We start from the raw sequence: 14,267 nt of genomic DNA, 5'->3' as shown, positions 1-14,267 counted from the left end.
GCAGGGAGGGGGAGGGACACAGCCACCCACCACGCACGAGAAATAAAAAGGTAAAAATCTGCCCGATATACAGTGAGAATTGATCTGTACAGCACGGGGGATGAAAATAGGTCACGGGCCACTTTGTCATTTAACAGCATTTACAGTGACATTTACAGAATAAATATACAATAGAAATAGAGAATCTGTGGGTTATTATTCCATCTCCTCTCTCTGCATATGTTTTATGTATATATATATATAATATAGCTTTCTCGTTACCTTCCTATTGGCTTTGCCTCTTATTGGCTCTGCAAGAAGGCAGGGGTGGGAAGTGAACACCGCCCCGGCCGGTTTGGGAATGGCAATGGGAGGGATGGGGGGACCAGAGCGTTCCCCCCCCCCCCCCCCAGGGCTCGAGGGGCAGCGCAGCACGGCAGCAGAGGGGACCTGGCGAGGTGCCCCGCTCCCTAACTCCATGGGAGCTGCGGTGGGGATCCAGCCCCCAGGCTCAGGGACGTGGGTCACTGCTCCTGGGCAGTGATGGGGGAAACTGGGGACAGGGGGAGGAAGAGAGGTGGGAGGGAGAGTCTGCCTGGTTGGGGGGGGGGGGAATGGGTTTTGTGCTTCTCCCGTTTGGAGGTGACGCAGTGGGGATATGTCTGTGTCCCCCTGTAGGGGCAGGAGGAGGAGGAGGTCGGTGTGGCAGCGGAGGGATGGTGAGGGCTGGTGAGGGCTGGAGGAGAGGTGGGAGCGCGGCTGATCCTGGGGCTGGTGCTTCCCTGGCCGTCAGCAGGGTGAGCTGCTTGGTTTCCCCCTCTGGAAAAAATGGCTAACGAAGAGCCTGTGCTAATTGCCCAGAAAGAGCCACCGGCTGAGAAGGAGGACTGTAAAGGCAGGGTCCCAACCCACCAGAGAAACACGGTGAGGAACGTCCCACCCATGGGTAGGGAAGCAAGGCTGGAGGGGCTCACGGGCAAGGAGCCAGGAACGTGGCCTGCAAAACTGTTGGAAATGCCCCCACGCGTGGTCTCAGCCCAGCAGGGCTGAAGTAAGGAGCTCGTGCTCGGCTTTATGCTGGATCCAGGGAAACCTGCAGTGCCAGGGGGAGAAACTCAGAGCTGGGAGACCCCAGCTGACCTTGCTCACTCACACAGCTCCACATCGATCTGCTCCCCAGGCAGCACAGATAGGCACCAGGGAGGGCTCAGCAGCCTGGGTGCAGCTCGTGGGGATGCTGGGATCCAGCGCTGGCTGCTCAGACGCATCCTTCCATCCACCATCCCCAAAATCCAGGTCCTCCCCCCGCAGCCCCCCCACAGCCCAGGGCGGTTTCCTGAGAGCCAAAGCAGGGCTGCAATAGGACCAGGTGCCCCACAGCTCTGCGTGTCCAAAGAGAGCAGCAAGAGGAGATGACCGCCACGCCAGGGATGGTGATGCTGCAGAGCATCCCATGCGTCGGGAGCCATTCCAGCAGAGTGCTCCCAGCTCCATCCCCGTAGCCCTGTCCACACCTCACACAAAATCCCTCCCTTTGGAGGTGCCGCCCAGCAGAGCTGCCTGCCCACAGACCACGCCATCCCAGCATCTCGGAGCACACCAACCACGTCACCCCCCCCCACAGGCACCTGGGAACACCCTGCGGATGCTGTCCCTGTGCTGGCAGTGATGGGACAGCCACCAAAGAGCCCCCAGCTGCAGTGCCACGCGTTGCCGTAACTCAGCCCCACGCTGCTCCCTGCCAACCCTGGCCAAAACGTTGGGGTTTATCTGGGTGCGCCCACAGCTAGAAAAACTACAGGAGATACAACGACGACGACGATGGCGAACAACGGCAGCACCCTTTTGTGCTATGAACATCGAGGGTTAATTGTGCTCGTTGGAATAAGGCCATGACTCCTCCCGGCTAAAGGACAGCGGGCGAAGGGCAGAGCGCTGGGCTGCAGGAGGAAGCACGGTTGGCTTTCCCCCCCGATGCCAGGTCCTTTTTCCAACCACCAGCTGCTTCAAAAGAGGGATTCTTCACTTCAGATTTGAGCTGCAAGAGGACAGCCCTCGGACAGGCGTCGCAGCATCCCTTGCTCCTCCCTTCCCTAAGGCGAGCCCCGGGTCCTGCCCTTCGCCCAGGGCTGTCGGAGGAGTCCTGCCCCTCCCGCAATCCCTTCTTCCCGATGTCACTGTAGGAACGGCTGCTTTTGGTTACAACTTAAAGAGGGGTTTCTTCTTCTTCGTTAGTTTTCCCATTGCCTGGACAGCCAGGATCCACTCCCCAGCGACCTCTCCTCTCCTCTCCTCTCCCAGGGGGTGGCCGGCTGCCAACCATCACAGTTCGGACTCGGGGGTGCCGGCCGTTAGGTACCCGCTCCCATAGCGTCCGTTGGGCGCGCTGCTCATCTCCATTGGGGAGTTGCTCCCAGGACCCAGGTAGGAACGGTGCGTGGGCATGGGGGACGGGGTCTCGCTCGGCACCTTGCTCAGGATGAAGCGCGTCTCATCGTTGTCTTCCAAGTTGGAGATGTCCTTCATCATCCGGCCCTTCTTGTAGGTGACCGAGAGGGTGTTGGAGCCGTCTGACACCAGGTGGAACTGCCGGAGGATGAAGACCAGAGGCAGAGGGAGGGAGGCCAGGATGATCAGGGAGATGAGGATGGCCATGGCCCAAGTTGGGTAAAAAAGGAACTTCTCCGCAGCCTGAAAAAGAGAGAGGGTGATTGGTGTTTGCGGGTTACGATGCACGCCGGGTGAAACATCTCCTAAGTGCTCAGAAGCCCCTGCTGCCTCCTCCCAGCCTTCACCTTCATTGCATGAAGTTACCAGGAGGCAAATCAAAGCGGGCAAGAGAGCGTGCTCCTTGGTGGAACCAAGCCAAACCCCAGGGTCACACTTCAGCCCACGCTCTAAGATAACTGGAGCCTTCTGGGCAGCGGGGACAAACCATGGCCAAGCAGCTGCAGGTGGGATGTATCCCAGCTGGAGGAACGAGCAGAGCTGGGATGGGAACCGCGCTCACCTCCTCTCTGATCCATGCACTGTAGCCCGGGGGGCTGACTCCCAGCTGGATGATGCTGGCGGTCATGAGCACGGCCATGCAGATGGGAGAGACGTACTTCCAGGTGTAGTAGTAGAACTGATAGGGCCGAAAACCCAGCATCTCCGTCAGTTCCTGCATGAACCTGCCGAGAGGAAGAGATGGAACCACACTGCTCCCCGCCTTCCAGCAAGAACCTCCCTCCCAGGAGCCCGGCTGCAGATTGTACACAAGGAAGGGCCTGGAGAAGAGCCCAGCTGAGCCAGAGAAGCATCTCAGTGTCCTTCAGACCCATAGGATGGGTTGGGAACCTCTCAGGAAAAAGGCCACCTGAGCCTCCCTTGCTCTGGCCAACTCCTGACAACAAGAATAGGCACTGGGGGAATGAGGTGCCCTTCCAGAATGCTCCAGAAACCTCAGACAAAACCTTAACGACAAGCAACAGAGCACCACAACCAAAGCTAGATACCCATGAGCAGGACTTGTTCTTGGGGCTGGGTAACACCTTGGGCATGGCAGAGGATCAAGGTGAGCAGATATCCTGCCTCTATAACAACTGCCTTCAGGGTATTTGCTCCATCAGAGCTTGCCTCTTAGGAACAGAAGTCAGGAAAGAACTGGAAGGCGGGGGGGTTTTAGCCAGGAGGTACAGCAGAGATATTCTTTTCCTGGTGCAAACACCTTACTTCTTAGTGCCATAAATCCAGGCCACAGCGATGTTCTCCAGGATGACCACCACGGTGAGCGGCAGCGTGGCTGAGTAATCATCAAACATGGTGACAAAGTAGTTCCCAGAGCGCTGCACGAAGATCAGGCCCACCACGAAGGCGAAGATGCAGCAACCAACTGTGAGGAGCAAATGGGCATGGTCAGTAGAGCACAGTTTGGTTGTCGTGATTGTGATGGGTCAACGGCTGGATGATCTTAGTGGTCTTTTCCAACCCTAATGATTCTATGGTCCTGAGGGGAACCAAGGCCTTCGCCATAGGGCCCATTCCCAGTACACATCCACCATGCCCACACTCTTCTAGAATGACTCCCCAGGGCAATGGGGACCCTCCAGCCCCAACCCAGGAGGATGCAGAAGACCTCACCTGTGAACACTTCCTTCCGCACCTTGAAGGTGTCGATGATGGGTGTGGTGATGCCTGACATGGTCCCAATCATGCTGCCCAGCCCCAGGTTTATCAGCATCAAGAAGAACATGACAGACCAAAACGGTGAGGCTGGGAAGTGGGTCATGGCTTCTGTGAAGGCGATGAAGGCCAGGCCAGTTCCTTGCACTGACTATTGATGGGAAAGAAAGACCAAAAGGAAGAAGAAACACGTCAGGCTGCGTGCCTCAGGGCTCTCTTGTCCCACTGAACAACTCCTCAAGGAAAGAAAAATCCACTCTAGTACCCAGCGTGGAAGTGGCGATGACCCCATTAGGCTTGCTAAGGGCAGGCCATTCCCACACTCCAGGAAAAACCACCGTGTCTCATGGAAGACCAAGGGAACAGGAATTCCCATTCTTGGAGAGTGACTGGAAACAGTTTTTCCAGATCCACGCACCAGGAGAAACACAAACAGAACAGCTCCTACCAGGGAGGCAACAGGCAAGGAGATTTCCTTCTCCTACCAGGAATGCCACCAGGTACCTTGTCGAGCTCATCCTCCAGCAGACACGCGTCCAAGCCCAGCTCTTTGAAGTGCCCCTCTTTCACCGTCATGATCACCCTGTACATCTCGTTGTAGTCCTTGGCTGTCAAGTGGGAGAAGTTCACATGGGGCGGGATGAGGTCGTGGCTGAGCACGTTGGTGTTCAGGTATCCCAAGATCTTCTCAGCATTCCTAAGGGAGAGCAGAGCCCGGTCACCCAGAGATGTCCCCTTCCTTCCAAGGTGAGAACCTGGTAGAGCTAAGTGCCCAACCAAAGCCAGAAAAATGGTGCCCTCTGCTACAAGGGGACACCTCTGGAGATCCAGGTCTCGACCACCTGAAACCTGAGCCCACCAAGACACAGCATAACCCAGTCCTAGAGCCACAGCCCCACCAGCACAGGGTTCCCCACCCCCCATGGAGAGAAAGCAAATCCACCTACTCCACCACGCATTTCTCATTCATGATGTTGGCCTTGAAGCCCAGCACAGCGAACACAACCAGGGTGGCCAGGACGGATGTGAAGAAGTTGATGAAGGAGACGAGTGTGGCATCGAAGTGGCAGTTGTTGTCCTGCTTGTTGTAGCTGGAGAAGGCGATGACCCCCCCGAAGCCCAATCCCAAGGCAAAGAACACCTGCGTGGCTGCCTCCCGCCACACCTGGGGGTCCAGCATCTTGTCCAGCTTGGGGAGAGGGGACACAGAAGCACGAATGAGGGGGTGTGGTGCTGCCAGAGCCATTCCCATCCTCCAGAGCCTTTGGGAATGTTTAACCCCGGACCTCACCCCCCCCCCCTTCCCCTGCTGCAGGCCTCCGAGAGCCGTTCATCGGGAGATCCTAATTAGTATCTTGTAACAGCCTCGCCAGCTGAGCGGTTTCATCTGCATCTCTTCATCATTAATTAATTAGCTAGTTAATTGCATGACACCAGCGGAGGCTTTGCTACCAGCCAGCACTGTCTCACAGAGCCCCTAAGCCCTTATGTAAAAACACATCACCGAGGGCGCCCACCCAAAGGGAACAGGAGCGATGCCCCAGGCAGCACCAGCGTGACCAGCTCAGGGTGCTGCAAACACCTCCTGCCTCATTTATCAGGACCTCTGGGGTTGATGCTCTGATTTTTGGGGTGGAAACAAGGGGAAAACAGGATTCTGTGAGATGATGCACACGAAGGGTGAGCAGCCCAGGGGACAAACCTGCTCGGAGTCTGCTGAGCTCTTACCTTAGGGGTGAACATGTGCATGATCCCATCCACTGCCCCGCGCAGCAGGAGGCCCCGCACCAGGAAGCAAACCAGCACCACGTAGGGGAAGAGCGAGCTGAAATACATCACCTGGGGCAAGAGGGATGGATGCACGCAGCGTGGGCACCATCTCCTTTACCTCCTGTTGGTGCTCAGCCCCCTCCCCGTATCCATCCCCAGGACAACACAAACTGGAGCCAAACTGCTGCTGCACGACGAGCCCTGGGGAAGGACAACTCTGCATCCCCACCCCAACCCCCTCCAAGCACCACTGGTTCCCAGCATGGGGCTCCCTCCCAGCGTCCCAGTGAGCAGATATGGATGGGGCTTCCTCCTGGGCATGGGGGATGTGGTTCCACCCCACTGCCATGGGGCAGCAGCCTCCTCGCCCCGTGCTACCCGCTGATGTGCCAGATGTTTTGCAGAGCACATCTGGAGATGGGCTCCATCTTAACGTCACGGAAAACCAACACATCTGGAGGAGGGATTGCTGCTACCCACCTTCCCCGAGGACTGGATGCCTTTGATCATGGCCAAGCCAACAAGACTCCAGGCCACCAGCAGACAGAGGGTCATCTTCCAGTTGAGTCCCCCACTCTCTGAGATGGAGTTGGAGATGTCCAGGGCCTCCCGGTACCAGAAGTAGGTGGTGGCCGAGCTCCTCTCACATTCAGTGTCCACAACTGCAAATGAACGGGGGACACCAGAGAGTGAGGGGCTGGGGAACAGCCACCCGCTGCCTCCTCTCGCTCAATCCATGTCCCCAGGAGACATCCCCAACCTCCAGTGTCCCCAGCCTGCAATAGCTGAAGGTATTGGGGGTCTCTGGTGTCCCGCAGCCCCCCTCCCCATCAGATCCCCCCCATCTCTCACCGGCCACGGAGCCATTCCTGACAATGGGGCACTCGCTCCAGGGAAGAGGGTACTGGAAGGACTTGAAGAAGTAAAAGATGCTCCAACCGATGATGACGTTGTAATAGAGACCGACAAAAAAGCAGACCTAGGGGGAGGGGGAAGGAGGACACAGCGTGAAGCAGCAGTGCTGGCGTTCCCACTGCGCAGGGATCCAGAAACATGGATGGGCTCAATCCCAAACCGGCCCTAGACTCCACGGATGGAGCTGAAAAACTCCGCCCAACCCCTTCAATCACCCACTCCGGGCTCCATGAGGTCTGCCCCAGGCCACCCCCTGTCTGCAGCCTGCCGAGCACCCCACGCACCCCAAGGCATTCTCACCAGGCAGCTGGCGTAGCCGATGCCACCGAGGCGGGGACAGATGTAATTCCAGACGCCGATGCTGCCCCGGCGGATCCGCTGCCCCACTGCCAGCTCCAGGAAGAACAGCGGGAGCCCAATGATGACGAGCAGGACCAGGTATGGGACCAGGTAAGCACCTGGCAGGGACAGAAAGCTTGTCATGGACAGAAAGCTTGTCACAGACCCATAGCTTGTCATGGACCCATCTCCCTGCTCTTGTATCCCAGTGAGGGACGGGCTCTGTCCGGTCCATCGCTTTGTTTGCAATAGAAAACTTGTGTGCACGGTGGGGAACCTTGCAGCATCCTCAGATGAGGTGGGTGTGTGTGGGATACACCACAATGCACACACACCCCTACAACACGCTGCACCTGTGCACTCATCACAGCCCACCCGGAGACAGGAGGGTGCTGCCTGCACCCACGGGTGCGTGTCCCTGCACCGGGCGCTGCCCTGCACACCACGAGCTCTCCCCTAGCCATAAAACGCCTCAGAACAGCAAGGCGGTCGATCTCCGCCTAATTGGGGAGACCAGAGAGAAATTAGCAGTTCATGAAGCATAACCAAAGGGCCGTAAAAGATGCGATGACTCACGCTGCAGCGCCCGGCTGATGAATGGCTCCGGCCTCCTGCCAGGGGCTGCCAGACGGCGTTCGGAGCACGTGGCTGCAGAGCTGGGACTTACAGCCCGGTGACAGCCACCAGCGCTGGGCCAGGGATGGATGGGGCTGGGGACGGACGCGCAAGGAGCAGAGGTGAGGAGGTTCGTTAAGGAGGAGGTACATTGAGGAGGAAAAATTGAGATGCAGGCACCCAGGGTGGAGCTGGACCATGGTGTAACTGGGAACGCCCCCGAGCTTCCCATCCCTGCAACATCCTCATGGGCATCGCAGCCTCCAGATGATGAGATGGATCCGTTCGGACGCACGTTTCTCCAGCATCAGAGATTTTCCTCCGCTGACCCCTGGGAGGACGGCCGCCAGCTCACGCCCATGTGTCATCAGCCAGCACACACGGCTCCCAGCGCACCGAGTGCTGGCAATTTGGCTCGGGCCCATCTCGCTGCCAGCACGAGGCCGTTCTCCCCCGCAGATCTCTGCTTGGGGAGCAGGAAGGAAGCAGCCGCACCAGCCGGCACCGAGCAGCGTTCTGCCGCGCCAGCCAGCTCCCAGCTCCGTGCCTCCTCCCAGCTCCGTGCCTCAGTTTCCCCATCTGCGCAAGAGGAGGCAGCTCGTACCTGGAGACCTGCTGCAAGAAGCTGTCATGCGGCAGCAAGGGGCTCCTGACAGCAGCTGCTCATCCCAGGGATGAGATAAATGAGTGCTGGGGGGAGGGGAGGGGAGGAGTGAAGCCCAACTTGACCCCACTACAGCGAATCTCATGGCTGCTGAGGGTTCAATTCGGTTATATGGGGAAATCAAGGTGGGGTGGGTTCAGAGAAGCCTGGTGTCTGCCCAGAGCTGGCTCCTGATCCCAGCTAACCAGGACGAGCAGGAAATCACAGACACGGAGAGCTCCCTGCAGAAGGAATCAGGGCTCCATCCCAGCTCTGAACACACCCTGGCTCTGCCCCCAGCCCCCTCGGGCCACGCATCCAACCCTCCCCGCTGCAAGCAACGCACTTTGTGCCAGCACGCACGGTGCAGCAAATGCACGCCTTGAAGCCCCATGCACACCTGTAGATGAGCATTGCAACCCAGGACAAAGCCTGGTCTAGTGGTTGGCGGCCCTGCACTTAGCAGGGGGGTTGAGACTTGACGATCTTTGAGGTCCTTTTCAACCCAGGCCATTCTATGATTCTGCAGGCTTTGCAATGCCACAGCTGCACCAAAGCACGGTGCGGGGAGCTGTGCCTCGCTGCAGCATCACTGCTCCCACTGCTCTGTCCCAGTGCAGAAGGGACAATGATGGGCTGTGCAGCCCCAGGCGGGGAGCGCTGACTGCATCACAAAGATGACACTGGAGATGGTTTAATTTCTGAGGGCACTGCAGGTTTGCTTGGTGTTGGGGGCACGCTGAGCGCAGCGGTGCTGGGAATGACGCGAGCACAAGGTGACAGCAAAGCAGAGCAGGGCTGAGGCTGGAGGAGTTTAAACGCTGCTCTGCAGGGGATGCTGCGGCTGCAGAGGTCAGTGCTGAGCTGGGGGGGGTTCGGGGCTGATGAGCAACCCATGCCACACACCAGTGCTGGGAGTGGTGCTGAGCCTCAGCACGGCTGGAGGAGACCTGGGTGCTGCTGGGAGCAGAAGGACGTGGTGTGGGGTGGAGTGAGTGCGCTGGAAATTGGGTTTGGGTAGAGGCTGGAGCGTACACGGTGCGGCTTTGGGATTTTGCAGACTGCCCTGGCAGGAATCAGGGCTGAAATCCCAGTGCCCGGCCTGGGATTCACCTCGTTCTCAGGGCGGGCAGGTGAGCATCCTTTAGGAAGAGGCCGCCCTGGAGGTTCCTGCAGCTCTGCACCAAGGCAGCTCCCAGCTGCCCCTCACCTCCCAAACCACCCCCACTGCTCCCTCCCTCCCTCCCCATCACCCACACCCCAGCAGAGGCAGGATCAGCCCACAACCCCCCCCCCCCCAGAGCCCCATCTCTCACCTCCTCCATTCTTTTGGCACAGGTAAGGGAAGCGCCAGACGTTGCCCAGCCCCACGGAGTAGCCAATCTGCGCCAGGATGTACTGCAGCTTGCTGTTCCACGCCGGCCGGTTCTCCGCATCCAGCTCCTCCTCCCCATCCTTCTGCTTGTCCCAAGCCTCCCCCGTCACGTTGAGGACGCTGCGTTTGTAGTCCACGGGCTCCTCGTGAGCCAGCAGGTCGGCCACTGACTCGGTGACATGCTCGCTGCTGTGCTCCCGCTGCGTCACTTTGCTGTTTTTCGGCATCGGGACGGCTCCGTGCCACCCCGGGGGCCGGGATGGGGCGAGGGGAGAAGAGGAGTGTCCCGTGTGAGCTGCTCGGGGCTCACCTCCTCGTCATCAGCAGGACCTGTGTGAGAAGGGGTCAGCAGCACGGGGGGAGTTGGTTTTCCCTCGTCCCGGCGCTGCCAGGACCTGCAGGAATGGTGGGGAGAGGTCAGCATCCCCTCCCACACTCTAGGGACATTCTTTAGGCTGGGGGATGCTAAGTGAGAGCAACCCCCTCCTGCTTCCTCGGTGAGGAGGGCCCCCAGGAGGGAGTACCCATGGGTGCAGAGGGATGGTGACAGCGCTGTCCCCTCAGCCCCAATCCTGGCCGGCAGCACGGCTGGGCCCTGCTCTGCCACAGCGCCCGCAGCCCTACAGGGCTCAAAAGCACTCGGGTGACAGTGACAAACACCAGGGCTCTCCCTCCTCCTTGGATGTGACCAGGCACGAGGTAGAAGCGCGGGAGCCAGCAGCTAAATCACTGCAGGCAGCAACACAGCAGGTAACATCTGCAAAGCAGCCACAGCCCCACGAAGCCATCCATCACCCCAGCCTTGGCCAGGGAACCTAAGCCACAGGATCCCCACAGTCTGAGCCGTGACACCAGTGAGTCTTGGCCATACTGGGAGAACTGGGGCCAGACTGGCTCATGTCCCAGCTGGAGAACACCCACAGGAAACTCCAAGCCTTGGAAAAATGACTCTCCCCAAGAGCTGTGCTTGCTGCTTCTCTCTTTCATCCCCATTTTCCAGGGGCATCAGGGCGACCACCAGTCCCTGGAGGAGCAATGGGGCCATGCCCGGGGTCCCCCAAGCTGGTGAGCAGGAGAAAGGTCCCCGTGTTTCTCCTGAGCTTCTCCCCTTTGCACAAACACCCATCTACCCCAGCCCCAGCACAGCTCACGACCCCAGGCCCTTCCAGAGCAGGGGGCACAGCAAAGGAAGCGCCTTCCCCTTCCCAAGCAGCCATCCCAGTGCTGGAGGGAAGCAAAGCAGAGGGACAGCCCGCCCTCCTCACCCTCACCTCGCTGCTTCCTCACCCCAAAGAAAGTTCCCCATGTGCCAGGCCCTGTTCCTAATAGAAAAGCTATTTTCAGCCAAAAGCTGCATCCGTTGCCAGGCAACCGCATCGGCTCACAGCCTTGGCTGGATCAGGCTCCTCCGGAGAAGCTGTTTGAATTATTCCTTCAAGCCTGGTCCAGCGATGTTTCATTTCCTAACGAGGACCATTCACATAAACTGTTCACAGCTCAACAGCAGCAATTACCAGCACAGGGCTGCCCACAACCAGAGCATCCCCAGCATGGAGGGAGGGAGGGGGGGGTCCTCAGCCAGGACATCACTGAGATTCCCATTGATTTGGGATCGGACTCTGCAGAGATGAGAGGATTTGGGGGGTGAAAGCAGGAGCTGGGCTGCTCTGCCGGGGCTGGGATAAGGGGGGGTGAGGCAGCACTGGAGGAGGAGACAGGGGTAAGGAGGAGAAAGCTCTCCTCCTGTGGGAGATGCATCTTAAGTCGCATGGGAAAGCCACGCTATAAGGATAGGGATCACCCAGTGTGGCTCTCCCTGTGTCCCCACCGCTCGCTTGGGGACATCCCGCTGCCTCCCCCCCTGATGGCAGCGGTGTCAGCTGCAGGAGACCCAGCCCATGCAGGGGGGTCTGCCACGATGCTCCCAGCCAAACCAGCAACCCCACACAGCACAGGGACCTGACCAGGGGCAGCGGGGCCACTGCAGTCCATGCCCCCCCCGGATTTTGCATCTTTCCTAAGGTCTGCACCCCACCAATGGGAAAGCGCAGTTCAAACCCATCTGCAAAAAGTATCTCTGCCCATCTGTTTGATTGGAAGGGGAATTTAATCAAGAAATTCATCTCTCAAAACAACAGCTACGCTGCAAGGAAGGTCAGCTGACAACCAGGAGCTTTCTGGCTGGAAAAAGACAGAACCCCCCCCCCCCTTGCTGCAGACAGATGGAGCTTGTTGACGACCTTCATCTTCGCACATGGGCACTTCTCCTTCTCTTCAGAAGGAAGATGGGAGCCCACCAGGGGGTCCGGGTGCCTCTCCCACCTGCTACCCACAGTGCTCAGTGAGGGATCCAGGAAGGCACCAGTACAAACTGGGAGGGCTGGGACAGCACCAGTGCCTGCGAGATGGCAGCAGCTGCCAGCACCCATGGGGAGTTATGGGGCGAAACCCAGGGGAGAGCACCACTGCCATGGGGATAACCCACCTCCCCATGCTCCTGCATGCTTTTTTCCACTTGCTTTCTCAGGAAGGTGACTGGGGAGGATGGAAATGTGCCAGTAGCAATGGAGCTCAGGGCCCGGGGGGGTGGGGAGCACAGGGAAGCTCTCTCCTCTCCCAGGGACGGCGCAGCTCCTGCGTCCAAATTCTGCGCTTATGCTCCATTTGGGAGAAACTGAGGCAGAGAAGAACAAGCCAGGCTGGGATGTGGCGAATTCAAAATAACCCTCAAATTCAAACTCTAAGGTCTCTGCTGGCCCCTCCCTGCCCACCACCTCTCCTCTACCCACAGCTCCTGAAGCACAGAGCGATGCTCCCTGCACAGCGCCCAGCTCACCCCACCAAGGTCACAGAGCAGGAAAAGGAGAGCGATGGATCCGGGGCACAGAGCGAGGAGGGGTAAGGGAAGAAGGAAGGCTGAGGGATCCGAGCTTCCCCGTCCTGGGACACCTCGCACCGAGGGCTGAGCTTTGTGCTGCAGATGGGGAGGGGATGGACCCAAGGTCACCCACGGACCCGAAATGCCTGCAGAGAGGTGGGGGCACGGAGCAGGCACCCCTCCCACCGCCCCTTTGCGCCCTGCAAGGCCGAGCAGCGAAGCCCCGAGCAGAGCAGCGGGGGCTGTGCTGGGAGCAGCATCGCTCTGCATCGTGGCAAAAGCACACAGAGCCCTTGGGCCCTAAGAAACCGAGGGCGGGATGCTCAGAGCAGCAACCTGAGTGCACGGCGAAGCCCCGGGGAGACACTTCTGCCCCATAGGGAAGCAGCTCGGCTCTGACCCCTAGTCCCCTCCGAGCAAAGCCCCCACCGCGAGCGGAGCTGCCTCCATCTTAAAGCCGCTCCGCTCTCACAAAGCACGAGCCGCAGAGCTCCCGCTCGGCTCTTCCTCACCCTCCTCATCCTCTCCGGCTCCGCGGGGGAGGCTGTAACCATCTGGGCTCATTAGGGTCGCTCCCTTTCTTTAAACGATCCCTGCTCATTAGCGCCAGGCTCCGCCACCCCACAGAGGTGACGCGCGGTGACTCAGTGGCAGCTGACCCACATCACAGGGACCCCCCCTCCCCCCGCCCCCCACACTTACGCAGCAGGAAAGGGGAACACGAGGCCAGGGGACAGCTGAGCAGGCCGGGGGGAGGCACCGCAGGGAGACGCGCTGGACCCCGGGCTCCCAGTTTTGCAAGCAGTTTGCGTGCAGCGGGCATTTATCGCGGTGGGGAGGGAGGGGGGGATGCTCAGCGCCGCGCTCCTCATTCAGGTTTCTCTTTAGCGTCGTGACACGGGAGCGATTCGCATTCGGGGATGAATCAGAGCTGCCTCCGCTTCTGCCTCACACCCCCCCCCCCCCGGCGCCCAGGTGGTATAAATAGCCCCCGGCCCCCTATGGGAGAGCAGAGGTGTGGCTACGGCAGCCCGGCCGCCTCTTGCCACCCGCTCCACCCCGGAGGTGGCCGCGATTCCCGCACCCCCAGCTCCGCTTTTGAGAACCACCGCGGGGTTTACAGCGAGTTTTCATCAATGGGTTCCGGAGAAACCCACACAAAGGGGCAGCTCTGCGGCTGGGTCACGAGGCGGTCCCAGCAGCCCCGGGGGACGGGAACCTCGGCGCCGTCGGGAGCGTAGGAGCCCATTGATTCTCCCTTCCCGTCTCATTTAGGATCGTGGAGGCATCCATCACCCGCAGCAGCGTGACACCGGCTCGGAGCAGCCGTCACGTGGTGATCTTTTCCCAGTTCGCACTCGGTGATCCATCCCTTCCCCCCCCCCTCACCCCCCAGCTCCGGCACCGAACCCATCTTCACCCCAAACGGCAGCAGACGGGCCGCGTACCCCCTCCCACCAACCCCCACCCTCTGCTCTTCCCCGTTGCCGTTCACGAAGCACCTGCGTTCATAAACAAACCGATCCCAAACGCAACCCAGGACGTTCCAGCTCAGCACCGACCCGGATCCATCGCATCCTCGTGACCCC

The 14,267-nt window shown here is 59.5% G+C and overlaps 1 protein-coding gene across 3 annotated transcripts in view; it reads right to left on the bottom strand.

Annotated features, from left to right (window-relative positions):
• SLC6A17 (solute carrier family 6 member 17) overlaps positions 14–14,267 on the bottom strand; it is a 15,435-nt gene continuing 1,181 nt past the window's right edge. Inside the window, exons 1-12 of one of the 3 annotated variants that reach the window (XM_021376891.1) lie at positions 13,381–13,552; positions 9,742–10,130; positions 7,129–7,286; positions 6,766–6,892; positions 6,394–6,575; positions 5,872–5,982; positions 5,091–5,332; positions 4,648–4,840; positions 4,102–4,294; positions 3,694–3,853; positions 2,990–3,152; positions 2,302–2,670 (exon numbers count right to left, since the gene is read on the bottom strand). In XM_021376891.1, the coding sequence (XP_021232566.1) occupies positions 2,302–2,670; positions 2,990–3,152; positions 3,694–3,853; positions 4,102–4,294; positions 4,648–4,840; positions 5,091–5,332; positions 5,872–5,982; positions 6,394–6,575; positions 6,766–6,892; positions 7,129–7,286; positions 9,742–10,027 (2,184 nt within the window). In that variant the 5' untranslated portion in view covers positions 10,028–10,130; positions 13,381–13,552. Of the gene's footprint in view, positions 2,671–2,989; positions 3,153–3,693; positions 3,854–4,101; positions 4,295–4,647; positions 4,841–5,090; positions 5,333–5,871; positions 5,983–6,393; positions 6,576–6,765; positions 6,893–7,128; positions 7,287–9,741; positions 10,131–13,380; positions 13,553–14,267 lie in introns of those variants that run through there. The other 2 variants (XM_021376890.1, XM_021376889.1) reach the window with 2 other exon arrangements.

This window comes from Numida meleagris, chromosome 25 (assembly GCF_002078875.1).
Source record: "Numida meleagris isolate 19003 breed g44 Domestic line chromosome 25, NumMel1.0, whole genome shotgun sequence".
Taxonomy (NCBI): domain Eukaryota; kingdom Metazoa; phylum Chordata; class Aves; order Galliformes; family Numididae; genus Numida; species Numida meleagris.
This window is presented reverse-complemented; position numbering and strand designations above follow the sequence as displayed.